Source organism: Strix uralensis, chromosome 4, assembly GCF_047716275.1.
Source record: "Strix uralensis isolate ZFMK-TIS-50842 chromosome 4, bStrUra1, whole genome shotgun sequence".
Lineage (NCBI taxonomy): Eukaryota > Metazoa > Chordata > Aves > Strigiformes > Strigidae > Strix > Strix uralensis.
Genome location: NC_133975.1, coordinates 10975015 through 11000146, shown reverse-complemented (window position 1 = coordinate 11000146; position 25132 = coordinate 10975015). Strand labels below are relative to the sequence as shown.

The following is a 25132-nucleotide window of genomic DNA, read 5'->3' as shown; positions in this document are numbered from 1 at the left end:
CCAGCAAGTAGACATGAAACAAGAACACAATTTCTGGTGTAACCTGTATTATGTGATTTCAACTGTGGTGAAATTCAGTCATAGTTTTTACTGAATGTTAACCAATGTGAACCAGCTCTAAATAGACTGAAATCCTTGAATACAGATGAGATGTAGATTTAAACCTTATGTGGACAGTTTAATTTTTGTGAAAGATTTAACACTGGTGTATTTCATCTTCATTTAGTGAAGTTCCAAGTTAAGCTAACTGAAAAAGAAGTATATAAAGTCTAATTCATATAAGTTTAAAGAAAGTATACCATTAAAGTTAACACCACATAAGTTTATGTGGGCATGGTTTTATGCATCCATAAAGGAGATTAGATCTAATTATATTGAATTAAAGATAAATTACAGTTAAACCTGTGGGAGGAAGAATGAGGATCATGGAGAGTTTTTAAAGTAGTTTTAATTAATTTTCTAAATGTGTTTACTTTGCAGTTCATAGAAAATTGATATTCCTATAGCTTCCCTCAGTGAAACAAGCCTTCCTCAAGCTGTGATAAGTACTTCTCAACATTTAAGTATGGAGCAAATTTTATACCTTTAATAGTATGTGCCAATTCTTTTTTTTTTCTTGCAATGCATAGCAATCCGGAACTTACCCCTAAGAGAGCAACATACAGTCAGGAAGTCAGACTTTCACTGAAAACGTTACAAACACATTTTAAAATTCAAATTCAGATATATATTTTTTTAACACCTTAAACATTTTAAGAGTTTTTTGCCAAATTCTCGGAACCTGATGGGAGACGCTCAGTTTAAGAAAACAGAATTATAAAAGGATTCATTTTCAGAGGACTGAAGGCAGCTACTTTGAAAGGTATTTTTATAAGGGCTATTTTCTTTAGAAAAATATTTTAGTACTGAACAAGAGATTTAGAATACAAGCAACACCCTTCACTACACTGCAAATATTTTACAAAGACATAACTTTCAACTAGGATCAATCTGAGATCTTATCTGTAGTAATTAGCTCTAGATAACTGGATCGCTGCAGATGACTGGTCTGTTTTTCAAAGAACACACCTGAAATTGTTCATCCTTAGTAGAAATGTGTTTCAATAAAATGCCTTAAAAATAAGCTGTAAGGGAACGAAAAATTTCCAACCAGAAAAATTATGCATAAAGTTTCACCCCAAAAAGGCAAAGTAATTTAAATGTTTCTGCTAAAACACTAAAAAAAGATCAATCCAAAAGTTTAATGATGCAGTCTCCAGCTTGCACACATAGGAAGTATGCTACCCATAAAATCAGGGGAAATAGATTAGCAATCTAGAGACCAGATGGTTAGTATTTACTTGCTGACATAACACCACCAAATGTTCCTAAATTTGTTTTTCAAATTTGCCTTTCACATTACATTATCAGCATAGGAACTGATCCTGCAAACATATACATACACAGTTCAATAAATTTACTCATCATTTGAGTAGTCCCATTGACTTTAGTACAAGAGACTATTCACAGAACCAGGCTATCAACTTAGGGTAAACCTACAGAGTTGTAAACTCTTTTTGCCTACACTGAATTGGGCAGACTAAGTCTGGAAAAATAATTCGAACATTCTGTATGTGTGTTTTTCTGCTGGCTTTGTACTTTGCAAAAGAGATAGCCGTTTATGGAGAAAATTACAAAAGACATTCCATGTCCATAAATATATTGCCTAGTTTTGTGGATAACTTAAATTTGGCAAGGCCTGAAATACACTGAAATCTTAAAATGCTTTTCCAAGTTGAAGTCAGGGAGAAAAAGAAATAATTACAAACTATTTTAACCAACAAATTGTTACTACCAACATGAAAAAATGTTGTTTAATTATAATGGAATCTTCTTACAAATTACTTAACCTCTGAAGTCTGTGAAAAATATTTTTGCTTACAAGTATTTGCCCAGAGACTTATTTTTCTGTGGTGGGAAAAAACCATCACTGTACATTGTACGCTATTTATAACTTGTCTGTTATCTGTAGGAGCTGTCTACTAAAAATGCACAGAAATACACTAGTGTTAGCTCTTCATACCATAACTTTTTCCTTCAACATTATGTTTTTTCTTCCATTTTCACTTTCCTGTCTTCCAAAATGTTGTGTTCCTTCTCATCCCTGTCATTACCAGCTTTCTTCAGAGGCATTTACTTTGCCCCTTTGCCCAATATATTTTTTCCCCATTTTTTTCCTTTCATCACAACCCATTTCTCCTCAATTGCCCGCATGTTTCTCAATGTCTCGTTTTCTCATCTGCCTCCTCAGGTTCCTTTTCATTCTATTTTACATCACTTACAAAGTCACCTGCCTCCAGGCAGTGTATTTCCTCCCCTATTTATTTTTCCATTTGCACCATCTGTGTGTGTATATGTAATACAGGCACTTCATTTAGTGAAAGTGATATCATACTGTGTTGACCCCGTTACTGCCCTGAAAATAAGAAATTTGTTTTCCTGTGCTACAGTTTATTTGTTGATCACACTTCCAGAAGCCATGAGGGAGTTCCTTTAATGTCATAGTTACAATGATAAACTTGAGTAACCCCTGATGTGCTCTCCTTGAATACTTATTACACTCTAAACTCCCTACTCATTGAGACACAGAAGCAGTGTCTCAGTTTTTGCAAAACCAGGAATTCCACCAAGCATTTCATTTCTAGGCAGGCCTTTCAAGTTATAATTAGTCTGAATATCTCAAAACATTCAAATATCTTTACCTACAGCTAACTGTCCCATATAGATGAGAAATCTGTGCCTACCTGAAAAAAAAAACCCAAAGAAACAAAAACCAGAAAAATTATTCAACCTATTTTTTAAAGTAAATGTTCAGTCTTTACTAAAACAAATGAAACAGCAGGAAAAAAAAAAAAAAAAAAAAAAAGAATGGGTGGGTAGGGAATTTTCAACCTGTTGCCAAAAGGAGCATTAGAAAAATTCTGTCATACATGAAACTACTTTTATTTGTCTACAGCAGTGCTGTGTTCACTCTCTGAACAAAAACAGGGCTAGAACACAGATAATCTGGAAGAATGGGAATAAAGCCTTTTGTTAAAGAAATGAGGTTGAACTTTAACTACTAAACAAATGATGGTTTTTATAGAAATAAAATCTCACAACCTCCAGAAAACACCACTTCTTTTAATGCAGTTATGTAAGACAACGTTCAGAGTTTCATCTAGAATGTTGTATATCATTCTGGTCATTCAACTTTAAAAAGGATGAACTCAAAGAGCAAAATTAGCAAAAGAGTCATCAGAATAATCCCTACCTTATAAAAGAGTGTTATTCTTCTGAAGAAGGGCTGCATGGGACACGATCTCTGGCTCTCAAGAGTAAACACTACAGAAAGCAGCAAAATCACAGTGTTGATACAAGAAGCAATTGGTATAAATTGACCAGGAAAAATCCTAGAAGCAATCTTCTAAATTGCAGCTTACCCGTCTGTAATGCAGCTCTTCATATAATTCTGGTGACAAAACACCTAATTCATTTTAAGATACAGATCCAAACATTTACAAAAGGGATTATATGACATGGTTGCTTGTGGCAGCAGGCAAGGAATCAGTGGATTTCTTTCATTCCCGTGTTCCTACAGCTCTGGAGTTATAATTCTCACAGCATGCAAGGAGAGGGGCTACCTACTGTATGGTACAAGGTTCAAATATGCTGCCATTGGTATTGCTCATTAACTGGATTTAATTGCTATAAGGTTCAAGTAGATAAATCAGTAAATATTATTAATTCCGATGGAGTCAGGTGAGAGTTTCTTTATATCGTACTGTAAACAAGTTAAAGTGCCAGGAAGCACTACAACATGGATACATCAGCCTACCCGAATCTGTGACAGATCTACATTTGGAATGTGCAAAACCATGACAAAGCACACAACATATATTCCATCTGCCTGTATGACAATGCTATTGCAAGTATTCTGACCACCTGTATGACATTAGGAACAGTCCTGCTTTTAAAGGTAGTTCTGCAAGCAGACATATAATAACGTTTCACGATTCTATTTCAGATATGACTAATTCAATTTACATACACAAAAGTATTCGGAATTTCACTTTTGCTAAATGTCAGCTATCACCCTATCTTTGCAGAATCAGACCGGACATTTGCTCTTTTTCCAATCACTGTAGTAAAGGTGGAGGGAAGGAAAGTTATTTCATTTATACTTCAGCAGCCACCATTTTCTGCAGGTTCGGTATTCTACTACATTTGCATTATCCTGTTATCATGAATTAAACTCTGTAGGAATGGGCCACATTTACATACTTAATCATTCCTAATCTTCATACCTGCATGATCTTCTAAGAAATACTTCCACATATTATTAATTTCCTTGGTGAGTGTAACCTTTACCCTGTTCACCAAGCATAATTACAGATTAATTATTTGGGTCTGGGTTTTAAAATAGTTTAGCTAACATTAGCTTAGGCAACAATAAATTATATAGGAAAATGCAAACATCTTCAAAAACAAAGTTTCAGGAGGGGACATTATTTAATAGTGCGAAGGGAAAATGGCCTGAGTTCCTAGTACTAACATTAATTCTATACTTTCTATACTTCTGTATCTGAATCTAACCTTCAGTCTGGCAAATACAGTAAAAGCAGCAGAAATATGTTTTTCAAGGAGAAAGCAAAAAGAAATGGTATATAGGAAATTCAGCTGACAAAATTTTGAGTTTATGTTAAAGGTTATTTCAATGTCATATTTCATTGAAGAACCAAGCACTTACTGGTATTTCGTCTTAACGACTTCAATACAGTCCTTTATGCCTCCAGCTCCCTCTTGTGGTGTATCACGTTGATCTGCCTTACAGACCCCACCTTAAAACATCCAACTGCACACCGAAGCTGTGTGCCAACAAATACTACCATACAGGTGTTGACTGTTCTTCATGACTTCCATCTCTATATTTTGGGCATCAGTATAGGAGATCTTTACACTGCAATTAAGAATTAAAATCCTTTGAGCATGGTTATCTCTCCCAGTATTTTCACTGTCCCAAAGCATACTACCTGGCCAGAATAATAAATAAGTTTCTTCTTTTTCTTTATTTCATTTGATAGATATTTTATATATATATGTATATACACACAGTACAATATTTTTCTTTTGTGACAGAGAATAAATGAGACTTTTCATTGCTGGTTGTTCATTAAAGTCAACAGATTCCAGTTAATAATGAAAAAAATTAAACATTTAATATCAAAAGCAACTTCAAGTATCTTCTATACATTTTAGTATTCAGTATATAGTAAGGTGGTTGGGGGGGTTTCTTTTCATATCAAAAGTGTATTTGAATAGATTATTTTTAGCCTAATACTTTAGAGTACTATTCATATCAGGCATGGAGTTTAAAATTATGTATCTCATGGTCCCAACTAGCTCTTCACAAGAACCATAGGTCACTTGTACAATCACAGCGTATGTTTCAAAACAGGGTTTGATCATCAGCAAAGTCAAGATGCAATTACCATGTTTAGAAATGCACTATTTTGTTCTCCTACAACAGGTCAAGTTATAGTCCTTGATGTGAAGCAATATACACCACCACTGTTTGTAAAACAATACCTGACATAGGCATAAATAGTACTGAAGTTCCCAAAGCTATTCATCCCTTAACCTTTCCGTACAAAAATAATTCAACTTAGGCATATATTGCACTAATTTTATCATACTGGATAGCTCTCACCCTGCATTATCTGTTCTCTTTGCTTAACTAAAATTACACTAAAGTTTTCATTTCCATGGAAAACCTGGGAATAGGGCAACAGACACACATATGGTGTGCAATAAAGGGATATCTATCATATCAATAGTAATCTCAGAGGCATTCATAAAGGAAACTACACATTAGATTTGGAGATCATTTTCTCCAGTAGATTCATCATTCTCTCCTGTAACTGTAAGCTTTGAACTTGAATGATGTTTTGCTGATCCAGAATCCTGCGCACTTCTCTACAGGTTTCTTCCATAGCTCTACTCAACTTCTTTTGTTCTTCTAACATGGCCTCCATTAATTTTAGCTTCTTCTTTTGGAAGCTGCAGCTTTGCATTTTTCTTTTCTTAACTGGTCTTTCTTCAGCTCTGAAATGTGAATATTTGTTAACAATTAAAATCACAGTTATAAAAAAAACTGCGTTAGAACCTAAAATTCTATACTACATTCTTGGCCAAGCTACAACCTAATCTATTTTTAAACCCATCTTCTCCAATAAATTCCCACTCAATTTTGTGCCAAAACATAAGTATTTACTGTATTATTGCATAGTGTTACAGACTGTAAAAAAAAGAAGTTTTAAAATCTCATTGTTTTTACTAACAATTTTCCCTGCAGAATACCAGGCATCCTTTTTTCTTTTTTTTAACACATTGAATTTATAAGTTTTCTTACACATTGAATTTATAAACTGTATTGGGAGAGACATTGTGCTCATCTGGCCATTAAAACTCCAATTTTAAAGCTGCAATAACCATCCCATCCAGAGAAATCTCTGCATTGTTATGTGTGGTGTTAGGTTACATCTTGTTTTTTAAAGCATCACATCAGTAAGGCTAGTCCCACTACAGAACACTAGTCTGACAATTTGCCCTTGCACTGAGATACAGCAGTTGCTCATTTATATATTCCATCAGAAAACATTATAAACAACATAAAAGTTTAGCAGGAAATAGATTAGAAGATTCCCTTTTTTCTTAGTGGATGAGGGAAAGGCTGGGGATGTTGTTTACCTAGACTTTAGTAAAGTCTTTGACACCGTTTCCCACAGCATTCTTCTGGATAAACTGGCTGCTCATGGCTTGGATGGGTGTACCCTTTGCTGGGTAAAAAACTGGCTGAATGGCCAGGCCCAAAGAGTTGTGGTGAATGGAGTTAAATTCAGTTGGTGGCAGGTCACAAGTGGGGTTCCCCAGGGCTCATTACTGGGGCCACTCCTGTTTAACATCTTTATCAATGATCTGTACAAGGGGATCGAGTTCACCATCAGTAAATTTGCAGATTACACCAAGTTGGGTAGAGTGTTGATCTCCCTAAGAGCAGAAAGGCTCTACAGAGGGATTTGGACAGGCAGGATCAATGGGCCAAGGCCAACTGTATGAGATTCAAAAAGGCCAAGTGCCAGGTCCTGCATTTGGGTCACAACCCCATGCAATGCTACAGGCTTGGGGAAGAGTGGCTGGAAAGCTGCTGGTGGAAAAGGACCATGGGAGTGTTGGTCAACAGCTGGCTGAATATGATCCAGCAGTGTGTCCAGGTGGCCAAGAAGGCCAATGGCATCCTGGCCTGTATCAGAAATAGCGTGGCCAGCAGGGACAGGGAAGGGATCTTACCCCTGTACTCGGCACTGGTGAGGCCGCACCTCGATTCCTGTGTTCAGTTTTGGGCCCCTCACTACAAAAAGGACATTGAATTACTTGAGCGTGTCCAGAGAAGGGCAACGAAGCTGGTGCAGGGTCTGGAGCACATGTCGTATGAGGAGCGGCTGAGGGAACTGGGGTTGTTCAGCCTGGAGAAGAGGAGGCTGAGGGGAGACCTCATCACCCTCTACAACTACCTGAAAGGAGGTTGTAGCGAGGTGAGTGTCAGTCTCTTCTCCCAAGTAACAAGTGACAAGACAAGAGGAAATGGCCTCAAGTTGTGCCAGGGGAGGTTTAAATTGGATATTAGGAAAAATTTCTTCACCAAAAGGGTTATCGAGCACTGGAACAGGCTGCCCAGGGAAGTGGTTGAGTCACCATCCCTGGAGGTATTTAACAGTCCTGCAGACATGGCGCTTAGAGACATGTTTTTGTGGTGGACCTGGCAGTGTTAGGTTTATGGTTGGACTCTTTTCCAACCTAAATGATTCTGTAATTCTATGATTGATCACATTTCATATCTGCTTTTAGAGGCATTTGCCAATTGCACTTTAGGATTTTTTTTTTAACTAAATGTATTTGTCACAAACACGGGATACTATGGCTACCTTCTCATATTTAGTTTAATGACAAGTTTTATCAAGTAGGATAGCTAAGAAAACAAACCATTCTTCCCTTCAAACTCCTAACATTTTTACAGACATTTCAAGCACACTGTAACCCTCTGCCTATAGTTTTGTTTTCACCATAATATAAAGGCAAGACTCTGTATTTAATATAGTAATCAATCGCTATTTGGATTAAAAAACAAGTTCTTCTGAAATTCAAAAAGAGTGTTTGTAGTCCTTGGAGAACACCAGATTGCTCAATCCAAGTCTGTCTATGTATCCAGTCATATTGATGTTTCTCTAGCAGAATGTCTCTAAGCTCTCCCAGGGTATAAAAGTTAGACAAGCATGTGTCAAATCGTACACCCTCATCTGAATCTGTAGAACTGCCATGGGCAATTTGGGTAATAGTTTAAGAATTTCCTCTGTGCTACATTGTGCTGAATTTCTGTTTTGGAAGAAAGAGATAAATCTAGCAATAAAGAGAGTGCTCTCAAGGTATATAGTTCTCATGGTTGTCCTAACTTGGGGTGACAGTGCAACACATTAATTCAAAACCAGCCTGCACAGCATGCAAGTCAGAAAACACACACATAGATCTGTTGCTCTTAACCTGTGATCTAAGAAAGAAGCAGCTGAATTGTGAAGGAGGAAGAAAGGCAAGTAGAAGGCAAATGTGTAAGTGTACTACACATCTTAAAAACCTCCAGTTACAGCTGGATAACTTCTTTTCTAACTTAAAGTGATAGTCTACATGTTCATTCACACTTTTTGTAACTTCAGACTGGAGTTACAGCATCCAAGTTATCGGATGATGGGTCTTGCAATCCCTTCACACAAACAGCAATCCCAGTCATGTTCTGCCAAACGCAGAACCCTTTCTAGGTGAAATGCAGTAATGAGATAGCACAGTTGTGAGTAGTATGCCATGTCAACACCTTGCAGATTTCAAGACATCCTTGAATAAGGACAACTTGAACTCTTGAGGAATGTTTTTTTATTAACATGAAGAAGGGGAGTGGGGAGTGAGGTCACTCAGCTGTGGCAGATTTGTACCATAATTTCATTCATGTTCTTATCCTACTTGACAGGCTTTGTGCAACAGTGACTGTGACATTCAGATCTCTCAGCAAGAGAAAGAAACAATCCTAAGCATCTGAAAGACTTCATGCAAATATAACAAAAAGACACAAGCCCCTTGACATTTAAGAGTACAATGACCCAAAAAGGGTGAGGTCTATGAAAAGAAGCAAGTAGATTAAATTAAATGCTCTTAAAATCTCAGAGAAAAAAATTTAGCATTGGTCTTGAGGGAAACTGTTTTGAGTACTGTTTAGTCATTTGCTGTCCCCCTGCGTACAGGTAAAAAAGAACAACCTTCCTTTATAAATATACACTAAGATGGTTAACAAAGACCACTAGCTTTCAGATTATCCAATAATTTAAAGTTACTTGTACAATTCAAAGGGCTTTATCACCATTGCACCACTACGATGATGCTAAGGGAAAGGAGAAGTCATCATCTTTATGCTAAACAAAACTTTGGAAGGTATACAAAATAAACTCACCTTTGTAGATTCTATATATCATTTTTGATTTTGGGCATCAAATAAATGTGCATAAAGCAAATACATGCTGCTCTGCTCAAATTGTGGGTCAAGCTTGCAGCTGATCACTGAGATTATCACAGCCAGACAATGCTGCAAGAATGGGTCTTGGCTGACAGCAAATTTGGTTTGCCCCCATTAACTCTGAGGGCCAGAATGATTTGAAATGTGGTTCTCAAAGAGGTCAAGCAAGTGGAAGAGGTCTATAGCAGTCTAAGGACAACACTGAATCTGTTATTCAAAGGTTCCCATCACTTCACTCACATTCACAAAGAATACATGCTTTCTGGTAGGCAGAGCAAGAAACTTTCTGAAATGATGGTATTATTTTAGCCAAAGACACCTTTTGAATTTAAATTTGTCTTCACAGAGGATTTAAATATTGAAAACTCAATGGATCTCTATCTTCTTCCCTGTACAGTACTAGAAAGTAGCCATACTAAGACCTCTCATCTGAAACAAGAACAGGCTCCTAGAGCCACAAGAGGGCTTGTGTCTTGTCAAAGTAAGCCCTGGTGAGAACAGTCCTTAATAAGGAATGAGAATGAAAATCTGAGGCATGTCAATGGTATTAAGCTGCACTGAGTATTGCATGACTTCCTTGGTAATTGTGGTTGCCATCTGGTTTTTAATTTCAATCGAGATCAAAAAAAAAAAATTTAAAAAGGAAATGGAGTGATTTGGATTGAAAGATCTAAAATAACCCTTATTTTTGAGAGGAGAAAAAAATCTTTGAAGAGTTTTCATAGAGTCTGTATAGGATTTTACCTGTTTTTCAGTTAAACAAATGTGGTCCATCAAAAACCTGTAAGATGTATAACCATATGTCCAAGACAATAACTGTCTTGCGCAGCTTCTGAGAGGAAAAAGAGGCAAAATGTCTGCTGGTGATGGCAGCTACCTAGGGAACTGTATCAGCAGTATCTGCAGTCTGCTAATAACTGAGAAAGTACTCGTTGACAAGTGCTTGCTCAAAATCAGGTTTCAGCACAGAGAAGTCCCCCCAAAAGCCAGGGCACAAGGATTCTTCAAGGTCTCCAAAGTACTCTCTATGTTTGCCTACAATTAACAAACGCAACTTGGTAATTAGAGAGCCTTCATTGAAAAGAAATATTTATTTCAGCCACCCCTAGCTTTGGTGGTGTTCCCAATCTCCTTTTCTCTCCAGCCATAGTGACTATCAATGAGAGGGCTTTATGATCACTCACAAGTCCATGGTAAGCACTTGGAATTCACAACCCTCTCTTCTTGCAGAATAGCTCTTGAAGGAGAGCTCTTGAGAAGGGGTCTACAAAAGAAGGATCTAAAGAATCTAATTTATGAGTAAAGAACCCTCAGCAACATGAAACAATGTAAAACGTCCAGTAATGCCTGGAGGAGTTATTTGAATACTGAAGTGTTTCCTCAGATACTAAGCCATCTTTCTCGAGAAGTTCTAGGTCTCCTAGGTAGCCAGAGAGACCTCTCCAGTGTCACTAACTTTTTATAACAGAAAGACAAGAGGGAAGCAGGGATAGAAATACGGGTTCAGCACTGAGTAACCCACCAGCATCAGTATCCTCAAATAGTTTCAGCTAGGAGTATGTCTAGTCTGGCAATCTATAGGCACAAGCATAAGAAATAATCAATGTTTGCTGTGGCAAACACCAATCAGTTCCCGTTGCTGATTCTCCATGTTGCGTTCCTGTGCAGCCAACATCTCTGTGACAATAGGGGTGCAACAGATTCTGACAGCATCCACAGCCTCTGCCAAAGCAGTTTCTCCACTCTTTGCCAAGCCTAGTCTTGAAAGCAGATTTTGAGTCTAGAGAAAAGAGGTGTCAAGGAAATCCAGGACCTCAAATACAATCTGCTGATACTCTTGGGTCTCCAGTGTCTATGGCAGGCAGCCTCCAAGAGAATTGGCACTGGTATTCCCCTGACCACACAAATGAAATGTGGAAGAGCTCTGGCATTGCGACCATGTTCCAAGCAGAACCTTGCACACTATAAAACAGACAGGTAGGGTTCAAAGGGAGCAAACCAAGGGAAAGAAAATGTTCCCTCTCATCTAGGAGCCTGAGCAGAAAAGACGGTGTGTATTGCCAACCAGGAGGAACAAAGCAAAACTTCCAGATACAATTAGGCAAGATATTAGGCAAGTCTCAAATGCATTTGCTGTCTACCTATCTAAGATCAATTTAATTCACTGTTCAATTAAAAGTTCCTTGACTGATTACCTACACTCACCCAATAAGGTTCATTTCAGGGATGTGTGTGGATAATTAATGAAGCAGGAGTTGAATACAAAGAGTAATCTGTCTACCAAAATGTATTACCTTCACAAAACCATAAAAACAATTCTTCCTTTCCGACTACTTCGTGGCAAATAGGTCTCCAGTATCATCAGTTTCTGGAATTTATGGCTTTCAACAGCTAACAGCTGTTTCTGACTTGTTTGTGCTTTTTTAGATATGTACAAATCTGAGTAGACCTCTATAACCCATACCTTTATGGAAAATAATTAACAATTATCTCTAAATAAGTAATATTAGCAATGGCACAAAGATCTTCAGTCTGAGTACTGAGGATCAGGCAACCGGATCTTCTGGTAAACTAGGCTCATTCAAATACAGCCAGACGCATTCAGGAATTAATGAGGCTCATCATTGAAGTACAGTGTAGAAAAGAACCACAAAAATGGCTTAGAGCCTGGGCACAGCATCTTACTATGATAACAAATCTGCATAATGAGTTAAGATGCACTACATAATGCGCATAGCCTAAAGCCCAAACTTCTTTGTAGATGCTGCCCATTCAGATTTTAAATAGCCATGGCATAATTTTAGAAAGATTAAAGGCTTTGCCAAAACTGTTCTTTCCTGAATTAGCATCCTAACCAAGTTTTAATGCACTTGTATTAAACAATTCATATCTTGGTTAATTCATGCTACCAATTCCTACTCTTTCTCCATGTGTAAACCTTCTGTACCAAATTATTTAATCTACATTTTAAAATTAAAGAATACCAAAGATCACGGTACACAACTACATTGAGGCAAAAAGTGAAAAATACTGAAAGGGTCTCCAATACAGTGAAAAGAAAGACAAATAAAAGCAATATCTAAAAGTTTAATTCACTGTATTCACATTAGAAACAAGACACTGGTTTAAGGAAGGGATTGATCACTGAACAGATCCCTGTAGGAAGGAGTGAATTCTCCATCTTCTGAATATATCAGATGTAGACTGGATATCTAGTAAAAAATTTCCAAAAGTCGAACGAATCATAGAAACAAAGAAGTGGAGGACAAGAGAGACATGGGGCTCCTGACTGCAGTAGTCCTCTGCTGAAGGGAAGCATGTCACAGAATCCTCTCCATAACATCTCTGGACTCTACACCAGAATAACTGAATTCAAATACATGGATGGTATTTAACAAGAAGTCAGGCTAGATGATATGGTGGTATTATTATGGTCTATTAATCTATGAAAGTAACTCTTTCACCCCCATTTTCCGTACAATAGAAAAGGCAGAACAGCTGAAGTCTGAACCACATTCAGAGTCTGTATAATTATGTTCTGTCATTACTTTAACAATGAAAATAAAGACTATAAATTAGCCCACATGGTGAAAAAACACTGTTTTCAATTAGATAAAAAGTCATTTATAGTAGTGTCAGGAATTTTGGTTTTAAAAGTTTAAGCTGCAATATAAGACTCCACCACATTGCATTATATTATCTGACCATAAGAGAATATGGTCAGATGTTTTACGGACATTGCAGTATAATGCAAGATTTGTCGAAGCCCAAGAGCAGTGTTAGAACAATACTAAACAAATACTAGGCACCCTATTAAAGGGAAATAGGGATTCCAAATGTTTCCGTCATTGGCAAATTGCAACAAAAATAAAAATTAATTTTATCCCACATTAATTCTATTATCACTAACTAGCAAAATTTGGTTTTTGTAAGAAGGTCCCAAAATCAAAGAATTTCAAATAAAATGCAAAGAAACCCAGTTTCAACTATTTTTAACTGGAGAATATGTATGTATTGATTGAAGTATAAATCTTGACATTTTTCTCTATCATGAAAGCTAAGTATTAAATCCAATAATTTGTTTTAAGTTGTAATTTATATAGCCAAGTAGCCTCCTGCTACGTTCAAGGATACTGTGGAAAATGCAAAGCTGACACTCAAAAACTGTGTTTGAGCATGTAAGGGAATAACAGTAAAGTTTTCAAGAAGTTTAAAAGCTGACTTTAAAAAAAGTACCGTTTGAGGTTTTTTCACTATACATTGTTGCCATAACATTATGATTTTTATTACTGAAGAAAAAAATCCCATAGCATAAGCTTACTTTGCACAATTGACTGATCTGTGTATCGTCTGCTTCACAGAAAAAATAAGGTATATACAGCTGTAAAATACATCTACATTTTACATAGAGATATGTGTGTATATTTTTCAAAATATGTTTCAAAAGAATTGTTTTGCATAGCCATAAACTACACAAATTGATCGGAAAATTGAGGACCTGAAATTTTCTTGTAATTTCAAATCCCAGTACTGTCTTTAGTTCCTTTTTTGAATCTGTTAGATCAAGTGTGTACGGTTTAGAGGCAAGGGCATTTACAAAAAAGCCAAAATGGACCCAAATTTTGTATGCTAATTCTTTTCTCTCTTGTTGGCTGTTTCAAAGTGTTTTTCAAATACAGGATGACACACTAATTGCTTAAGCTGAAAATTGCTTCTCAGTTCATAATTTTCCATTAGTAACTATAAAAGAATTATCTTTCTTGTCTTACAGGAAGCTCTAAATGATTTTAACCCATCTAATATCATTAGCAAGCACTGTATTTCCTTCTGGCCAGGAAAGGGTTCCCTACTCTTCTTTCATTCATCAGGCTGAACTAAGCAGGTCAAAGCTGTACAAGTTTTTCAAGACCCCCTATGACTATTGGAATACCACTTTTCCTCCTTCCAAATACATGTGCCATTAATATCTTTCTAATTTTTAATCCGATCACAATGCTCATCTGAAATGTTTTATTAATCTCTCAAGTAGTATCTACTGCTCAACTTTTTCTTTTTTTAAACACAGCAGAACTGTATTTTAACCCTAATGTTACATGTTTTAATATGTATATATCTTGTTGTTAAATGACATGCACAATATTATATTGCACAAAATTCTTTTACAGTAGAGATTATGAGAGCATGGCTGCATTCGTAACTTAGGGAGCAACGTATTATGGAGGTCCTACCACACTGCCAGCTGACCTATCCTTCCCTCCAGCTCCCAAACCCTGTTGCACAGCCATCCTTAGCAGGCAAGAGCAGCACTGCAGCCTGACCTACTGTAAGGACAAAGCCTCATTACCTGACATACAGACTTGAAGGCATTTGAACGCCAGCCTGTGCCATTAAAGGCTATATTTAAATGTTCTGCAGTTTCTACACTAGTCAAGTGAAGTAAAACAGGTTAGGTAATTACCTTGGACAGAGTAAAAAACCCACTGAACCTGAAGATGGCTAAAATGCATTATAGCCTAAATTTTCCAGATCTTATCACTATGGAAATAATTGTTAGAGTGGCTTAAGCCCACGTTAGCTGTAAATGAAACCATCTACATGAGAGTGAGAGTCCACATGCAAGATACGCATTTGTGGTTGATTAGCTTGACTTCTGTGATAGCTTGTCTACACTCTGTAATCAAACCTAGTGTGGTGACCTCTGTCCTCCCCTAGCAGTCACCTAGGGTAAAAAATCTGCGTTGTCTTGCAATTGTCCCTAAGCTGAAGAAACTTAACATCTGGCATTTTTAAAAAGTCTGATGTTATCGAATAGTCTAGTGAATAAACTATACCTCATGTTTGTGGAAAAGTGACCTTCTAATTAAATAATATTATTGGAAATCAAATTGTGAATTGGGAAAAAAGTTATTGCATCAGAAACGTGATCTTGAAGTTTGCAAATCCTAAAATCAAGAGAGATTGTGTATCAGGGTTATCTCATATGACGATTGGGGGGCTGGAGCATCTCCCTTATGAGGACAGGCTGAGAGAGCTGGGGTTGTTCAGCCTGGAGAAGAGAAGGCTACAGGGAGACCTTACAGCAGCCTTCCAGTACTTAAAGGGGCTACAGGAAAGATGGGGAGGAACTCTTGATCAGGGAGTATAGTGATAGGATGAGGGGTAACAGTTTTAAACTGAAAGAAGGTAGATTTAGACTAGATATAAGGAAGAAATTCTTTACTGTGAGGGTGGTGAGACACTGGACCAGGTTGCCCAGAGAGATTGTGGCTGCCCCCTCCCTGGCAGTGTTCAAGGCCAGGTTGGACGGGGGTTTGAGCAACCTGGTCTAGTGGAAGGTGTCCCTGCCCATGGCAGGGGGGGTGGACTACATGACCTTTAAAGGTCCCTTCCAACCCAACCCATTCTAGGATTCTATGAACTAGGATGAAAAAAATTGTTGCTTGTGAACAAATAGGTTGCTACAATTCAAGAATTATGACCCTAATATATATTCAGTTGCCAAAAAAAAAAAAAAAAAAACCTTTTAAAAAAATATTCAGCTACTTAAGGGCTATTTGCTTGAATTGATTGAATGAATTTACCCTAGTTTTATTCATCCAAGAGTAGGCCTGGAAACAATAATCCAAACTTGTTAGGTTGGTTCTTCTTCCAGCTCAACACCTTCTCAGTTTCATGACTGACAGATAATTTTACTGTAATAGTTAAAGTCTCACAGACTCATGATAAGGATCTCTAGGATCAACTTTTTTCCTGCCAGAAAACTGTAATCAACTCTTATTTCACACCACTCTGGATGAAAAATGAGACCAGTAAAGTCTAAAATTTGTATCAAGTGTACAACCCTGCCTTTTGTTAAAACGCTGCCTTCCAGAGAACTCAAATCTTATCAAAAAAGGAAACACATGTTTGTATTCTCAAACTAGCATTTACTTCAAAAAAGTGACATTCTCAATTGTATTTCAAATGTTGCAATGTACTTTCAAACTGCATGAGTAGCATTTCAGTGTCCACGGAAATATTTAGTTTGCATCTTTTCACCATTTTAATAATAGCTGAAGCCAGAGAAATTTCATATTCGTACCAAAAGCAAAACTAGAGCAAGCCAAAAATCATCTAAGCAGTATGTTATATCTCTGATTGCACTGCAGGACTCTCTTGAACATGCCTATACTTCTATTATAAACACTCTACCTCATGTGAGCAGTGACATGCATGCTGAGTTTTGGCAATATTATACAACTTTTTTCCCAGTTCTCCTACGCCCTTCCAGTCTCTCAAAAAGGAATAAAGAAAATGCCCTAATTCAGCAAAGTGGCTGAGACTGGGGAACAGATCTCATTTGTGATTTACAGAAAAGATACATCTATTAGAGAAAAATGTGCCAGGGTGTCCTCTTTACATAGCAGATCCGACTCATTCTGTGAAACACAAGAAAGGAGGAAAAACAGATGCTACCTCAGCTTGTAAGAAAGTAAGCTTGATGAGCTCTCTGAATGTTCATCTTCAAAGCATTCTTCCCTTCCTTCATATGTAAACTGGTTATATGGCAAATACAGAGGTGTCGACTTAGCTGATGGAGACTGCGAGGCCTCTGTCTGTGATGTAGAAGGACCTGGTTGCTGATTTTCATGCATTTTCACATCGCTGTGGTCTGTCACTTTGGATAAGATCCTATCAATGGTTTTGTAGTAAGGCCAGTCAGGTGCAACAGTTTCACTGTCAGTCATGCATTTTAATTTCCTGTAAGAAAAGGCATACAACATTAAAGCTTGTTTTCCTACAAAAGTACTTTTCATACAGATCTTCTATCTCAAAGCACTTGTTCTGGTCACATTTAGGAGTTGAACCGAATACTTTTAACGAGAATAAAATTAGACACTATTTTCTTCTAATCGTCAATGAAGCCTTTCAGTTTCTTTTCCTAGTTTTGACCCTGTGATTAAAAGTTGCATGTAAACCCCCAATGAAATTCAATACAAATAAAGAATATTACAGCTTCTAATGGAAACAGTACTACGTTGGTTGCAGAGTAATTTTTCTTCCCCTTACAGAGTGCCAGACTAACCAAGCTGACAACTAGAGTAGGCAACACACCACAGCCTTTACCAAACTATGGGCAGCCCTGTCCCCTCCATGCTTTGAAGAATATTTATTTTCCATGATGAATGCAAGTGGCTATAAATATAATTCATATCCTTTTCCTAATATTGCCCAAAAGCTCTGAATTGCCTAGGTAAACATCCTAGTGAGAACCATGAGATGTAGATGTCTGTTCATCTGTTACAGTATAAAGATCAGTGTAGGAAGAATACAGAATTTCATTAATTTACAAAAAAACCCCAATGAAAACAGTTAATAATGCATTATAAACAGCATGCACAAAAGCATTACAGTGAAAGGACTATCAACCATGACCTTGTCTTTCCCATGCATCTTATTATGAGAACTATTACTCAGTCCTAACTGCTAATTCACTGCTATCCCACTTGGTACCCATTGTTATTTTTACTTTTACTGAGAAATATAAAACTGAGGTATATAGATGAATTATACATCTCAAAGAAACGCCAGTGCCCAGCTAAAGTCCCAAACTTTCTTTCCATTTGCCTTTCCCATTTGGGATCTCGTTACTCTAAATCAAAATGCAGCAAAGGAACACAACAGGAAAGGCAAGACTGATGACAAATTCTCCATTTTCATAAGCCAGATTTCATTCAAATTAACAAAAAGCTGAACAAAATCTGATTCTCACAGCTAGCAAGAGGTTTCCATTTGCAGAAAAAAGGATAAAAACTATTCCTGGACACCTGGCCCACCCCCTTCTCTTGAAGCCTTTCAGGTTTTTCCTCCTCAGAATCCATCCTGCCCACACTGGTCCTGCAAAGGATAGAATTAAATAACATGTAAACATGATAAAAATGGTGCCAAACTTAAAAGTGAGAACCTGAAGTTCTTCCTTTTAAACAGCGCTCAGCCTAGGGTAAGGGGAAATCCACCAGTGAGGAAAGAAGGCATAAAGATTTGCTTAGATTTTAAAGCCATTTAAGGATTCTTCTTTTTTTCCTCATCCTTGCAAGGTCTGATGAGCTTTTCCAGCTATTTAGAAATGCACATCATAGTCCTGCATAGCAAAGCCTCCACAGCCGTCCGTACTTTTATGCCCTCTATGCATTCAAAATTTTAATTTCATACATGTTTCACAACCTACTGCTGCAATTTCATAGTCAGAGAATATCTAGCACAACCTACAAATACATGTATATCCATCGAGCACAGATGCAAAATAGCTAAATACAGGGCTGACAGCAACCATCACTTGGTATTGATTATTTTTAGTTCAATTGTTTAGGCTATTTGCATGAAAAACGTATCAATTAAACCACTATAAGCTACTAGCCAAATCTACATTCCACATTTGCTCATGTTGAAGCCCCTAGTATATTCAAGCAACAGGGTTTAAAATATTATCATCCTCAGCTGCTCATTGAAATGCATTCACTGGGGCCTGGAGAGCAGAAGGCTCCAGGGAGGCCTTATTGTGGCCTTTCAATACTTAAAGGGGGCTTACAAGGAAGATGGGGAGGGACTTTTTAGCAGGGCCTGTTGCAATAGAACAAGGGGAAATGGTTTTAAACTAAAAGAGGGTAGATTCAGACTAGATATAAGGAAGAAATTTTTGCAATGAGCGTGGTGAGACACTGAACAGGTTGCCCAGAGAGGTTGTGGCTGCCCCCTCCCTGGCAGTGTTCAAGGCCAGGTTGGACGGGGGGTTGAGCAACCTGGTCTAGTGGAAGGTGTCCCTGCCCATGGCAGGGGGATTGGACTACATGACCTTTAAAGGTCCCTGCCAACCCAAACCATTCTATGATTCTGTGAAAAGTTTTGAGGAGTAGGTATTTTGCCCAAGTAGGCAGTACCTTGGTTTTTATGTTTGAGGACACCTGTGTATCCAGATCCCATTCTTTTACAAAACTATCGTGATTTTGAAAGAAAAGCTGTTATTTTTTGCCCACACAGGTGTAGAATTGCAGCTATATAAAACCAGGTATTTCTTCGGCTCTGGATGCCTTGAATGGATACTAATTCTTCCACTTCTGACTGCTTACCATAGCTCTGGGCTAAAAAAAAGCGATCACCAGGAGGTAGGCAAGAGAACTTCGTCAGCTTAAAAGCAGCACCAGCAGCAACCATCTACCTGCATGGAGTCTGGCTCATACATAAAGAAAAAAGGATGAAACAGGAGAGATGAGAAGATAAGGGGGAAGGGAGCGTCAGTCCTTTGGAAAAGAAGTAGGAATGCTGCAGGTGGAGGTAAACAGGGAGAATATTCACTGGAATAGTAGTGAAGCTTTAGCTTTCTGGTAAAAACAGCCGAATAACTAATTTCGTAACATAAACATCAAGTTTCACGATTCACTGATTTTTAAGTATTTTTTTTCTACAACCGCCAGAAGTCCAGAAAACCTAGTGAGACAGCTGAGAGTTTTTGCTTGCATTGAGGTAAGCATACTCCTGGCAGAACTGAAGTCTAAAGCAAAGATGAATTTACTGCTGTAAGTCAGTCATTTCCATAACTCATCACAGCAGGTCTTAGTTGCATCCAAAATGTAAAGTTGGAGTTTTTTGTTTGTTTTCTTTCTCTGTGTTTTGGTTTGTTAGTCTGTTTTAACAAAAAATGAAGATGTTAAAAAGAAACAGGACAATAGTTAAGGCTGGGATGCAATAGTCCAGAAATGAGAGAGGAAGATGAGCCAAACATTCAACATTTTGAAATTGGGCAAATCACTGCCTGAGTGAGCAAGCCAGGCAGAAAAATTAGGTAAGAAACAGAGGTAAGTGAGAAAGTCAGCAGAGCTTGCAAAATAAATTCATGCTGAGTTTATCTAGACCTGTTGCTGTTTCATGAGGCTCTATTAAAATCCAGCTGAGAGCAGAGGCAACTGAGAACTCTCTCCAAAACCTCAGGGATCAAAGTCAAGTTTCCAGTGGACAAATATCTGACGTATGAAAAACATTGTCAACCCAGTTAATCTGAAAGGTGGTTGCTTGTCTTATTGTAGAGAAGTGAATAAATTAATGGGTTTTGAGATCCTACTGCCAAAACACCCCACTGAATGGCCTGAGACAACAGTTGTGTAATTTGTGCTGCCATTGACCTTTCCTCAGACTTTATTCTCTGCGCCTGTTAAGCCACCTTCTAAAACAAAATTATTACAATATCATGTTCTAAAGAGTTTTTTTAAATCATCATTATTTAGTTGGTAAAAAGCAAGCAAGCTGTAACTTGCATTTTTTCAGGCTTTGCTCAAAACACTATTGCTTTTTTATTATTATTACAGTATTTGAGATTACTACTTGCCTTAAGGAATGGATACAAGATCCATCTCCTGGGGTTTCTGAGAAAAGCTTTCGAAATAAATAATAAATAGCAACTGTTCATGAACCAATCAATGGTGAGGAAAAGAAAGATGTATGAAAGTACAGTACGAAGTTGTGCTTTTGCTATAAATTATTGAAATTCAAGAGAAAGATGGTAAAATATTCAAATTCAACTTTCTGCAGTAATTTGGCTGCACTTATATTTTATCATTTGCTGTAGCAGAGGTCAAATATTCCAGTTGCTTAATGTCACAGAGTATAGCAACGGATTACACAATCAACAATGTTTAATTGCTATCATGTACACATGAAAATAAAAAATTAGACTAATCTTTTATTCAAATCATGAGACTGATTAAAATTTACCAATCATTAACATTAATTGACTGCGATTCAAATCAAAAAGCAACAGCTGCATCCTGTTTTCTCAGCTTTGGGGAGGGTGATGTTTTTGAAAATAACAAATTTGCATACATAGTTCTTATTTTTAAACATCAGAAGGAATCAGTCAAAACTGTGGACCACTGCAAGCTTTAAAAACCCTGCTTTCTTTTTATGAGCCAGTGTGTATTATGTCAGTGGAAATATTATAACAACAGATACAGTGTAGTGTTACACATTAAGATCAGCACATTAGCGGTGACAGGACAGTGCTTTCTTTTAGAAGAACTAATTACAGGTTCCTATGTGCTGAATGTCCCAAGTAGTCTACATAATAGAAAGAATTCAGCACATACCTTAAGCGATGCTAAACTGCAAGAGCTGGCATGCTAATCTCAGCAAAACTTTTGATGACCAGCACATCAGAAAGCTTAACTTTGAATTCCAGCAGGCTTGACTCAGCCCTTCCTCCTCCCCAGACGGATAAATAGGGAGGTTCACAAGCTTACCGCACAGGTGTCTTTAAAACTGAACATGAAAAACCTGGTGGCTGATCTATCCACAGCAGTTATTTTAGATTCTACAGCAATTCCTAAAAGCAGAGTTTTACTCAAATGAACCCACAAAAAAATGTTCCTTATACCTATGGTGCTGCGCGGAATCTTCCACCCAGCCAATTTTTTCCATGGTGGATGAAATGGTCCTTTAATATACTGAGACTCCAGTAAGAATTACTTCAGGTCATGGTATATTTTTCCCTGAATAGTTTCCTCCAAATGCACTTGGACCACAGTAATGCAGAGGAATACAAGAACTGCTCCCATATAGCCCATCGTGCCACTGCTTCGCTTCTGAAAAAGGTCAGTGCTAAATACTTCAAGAATCATTTTGATGGACAGGTTTTACGGGCACATTCACCCACAAAGATACTTGCTTACTTTTCCATTGACAGCTAGTAATATCCTGAAATCCGTTGTCTTTTACAACTCTATCTAATCTGAAGACAAACAGTGTCTGTATTTTAATTTAATAAATCTACTCTTTAGTAAAAATATAATAAAACAACCTAGCGCTCTCTTGGTGTCAATGATTTTCAGTGCTAATGAGCTCCACATGCTTATTATGCAGTGTAATACAAATTTATATGACTTTAACTAGTTTTACATTTCTTGCCTTGCAATTCCACTAAATAACTTATTGTATTATGGCAAAAGAATTATCTCCTTTATGCTCTGAAAAATAGTACTGTATATTTTTATGCACCTCTAGAACTCCTTTATATGTCTTTGCCTTCTTTCCAAGCGAGTCACAAACTTTTCCATTTCTCTTAATAAAGAAAGCTTTCCATATCTCAGCCTAATTGTGTTTTTTAAACATCTTCTCATTCTCTTGTCACCTCGTTGAAATATAGGGCAGTTGGAAATAAACACAAGAATTCAACGAGGAAATAATGACTTAAAATAGATTTGTATAATGGCACTTTAACATCTGAATCATGTTTTTACCTCAGATGTGGAGGAATGGGATATGACCACCCTAAAATGGCTTTTGTGACAGATGCTCACATGCACCAAACTACACATGAACTAAGTTTATCTGGCAGCACAGAATTCCACATAGGATCCAAACGTACCCAGAACGAGGTGAATACTTGGGCTGTGAGCCCATATCGAGCTCCGTGCCACCGTAAGCACGCACGGAGTTGCATTAGCTGCAGCAACTGCAATTACTGGCTAAGAAACTCTGTTCCCCTATATATGTATGTGTTTGTCTGACTTTGACTCCTTCTGCACAATGAGTAACGGCTTTCACTGAGCAAAATAAGCAAAACAGTGTTTATAGAACTGCATCTTAAAATGCTATGGGATCCTCGAACTGGAAAGCACCATTATAAACATGTTAACTGCTTTCTATTTTAGATCCTTTAATGTTTCAGATCATTAATATCTGTATCAAGAGATGTCCCAAGATAAGACTTGCCAGTGATAACACTTTTAACACTGAACTTGGTTAAAAGGACTAGTAGAAATATTCAAGCACTGCTTTTCCTTTCATAGAAAAAGATACACACATATGTGTAACTGCATATATGTATGTATAGCAATTTGTAGGACAGAAATTTTATTTTCTTTTATGACCTTGTGACACATAGCTAGATGTGATAATCTGATTAAATATTCTAATCCAGTTCATTTCTGAGTATTAAAGTAAGACTAGAGACCATAGCACCTTTGCAACACGGTAAACAGTTGTGTAAAAAAGTAAAGTATCCTGAAGCGGTGGGAAGAAATAACTGCTCAGGTGCAAAACACCCCCACCCCCCACCCCCAATTCCTGCTGGTGCTACGATTTATCACGTCATGCTTACTAACCCTACATAATCATTACAAAATATTATCTCAAAATAGATCATTTTCCCACTCTCAGGATATTCTTTTTCAGTTTATGCCACAGTGCAGCAATGATGCCCAGAAATACAGTGAGGTAAAACATCTTCCTCAAGTATCCTGCAGGCACCAAAACGTGGATTAAAACTCAGCTGCCTCACAGCAAAGCCAGCAGTCAGTGGCAACTCGCATCATTTAGTTTCATCACAACGTTTCCTATCTTCACACGCCAACAAAAAGCACTCAGAAAACTAGAAATTTTAAGTCATAGCTTCTGTTTGTGCCCGTTCCCTCTACCACCTCACCTTTAAAGCAAAGCACACAGGCGTGCTTTGGATAAGAACAAACAATAAGAAAGATGCATTTCATATTCAACAGTACAAAATGAAACAGCACCGTGACAGTGCAAGGCAGTTTTCTAACTCTCCTAAATTAGCATCTTAATCAATAAGCAGGGAGCTGCAATGCACTGCAAAATAGAAAAGCAGCATGACAACATGCAACAGAAGCAACCTTAGAAGTTCACAGAAACATAAGAATTCTTAAAAAAAAGTGCTGTTTCCCACACATACACACAGAGTGCATGTACGCGAGTGATTTTATTGCTTCCCTTCCCCCGATGCAACTTTAAAGTAAAAACATTAATTAGAAAAACTGAGACGGTCTGATTGATGACAACGCTGAAAATTTAGAACAAAGGCTGACAGAAATAACCTATTCCACTTGGCAATTACGGCACTTAAATATCATGCAGTGTTGCTAGACACCTGTAAAATCTCAGTGCCGCGAGATGTATTTCTCAGCAGGGAGGACTGCAGATTTAGCAGACTAAGCAAAGGCCTGGTAGCCAACAACTCCCGACTTCTAAATCTGCATCTGAGTGTGAATTGCTGGGTGATGCTGGGCAAAAATTTATCTTACTTCCAGCTTTCACATCTACAGTCTGGGTGAAGAAAATTATAAGGATTACAACAGGGTTAGTAAAACATTTTGGAGAAATTAGCATTTGCTACAAAACATCAAGTTTAATATTATGGGGAAAGATGTTAAAGATTATGCTTGTGCATCATACAAATGTAGAAGAAGGACGTTCAAAGTTAAGGGGTTTACAGGATTTTCCCTAGTTTTCTATTTGATGAGTAGTCTCTGCATTAAACACAGTAAGGGTGCCTTACAGAAAAGCGAGCAGTTTTAACATGGTTGCCTGCTGTAATAACCTTTTTTATTATTAATACGAGCTTTGAGGAGAGATTAAATAAAAGAGTCACATATTTGATTTTCTTGCATTACAAGCACATAGCTAAAATCACCACTCAGGATTTCCAGTATGAGGCAGTTTGTGCCTCACAGA

The 25132-nt window shown here is 37.4% G+C and overlaps 1 protein-coding gene across 1 annotated transcript in view; it reads right to left on the bottom strand.

Moving 5' to 3' along the window:
- Positions 1-5071: 5071 nt before the first annotated feature.
- Positions 5072-25132, bottom strand: part of MSANTD1 (Myb/SANT DNA binding domain containing 1) — a 46373-nt gene continuing 26312 nt past the window's right edge. The window contains exons 4-5 of the mRNA XM_074865024.1: positions 17090-17374; positions 5072-6123 (exon numbers count right to left, since the gene is read on the bottom strand). Coding sequence (XP_074721125.1) covers positions 5883-6123; positions 17090-17374 — 526 coding nt within the window. The 3' untranslated portion in view covers positions 5072-5882. The remainder of the gene's footprint in view (positions 6124-17089; positions 17375-25132) is intronic.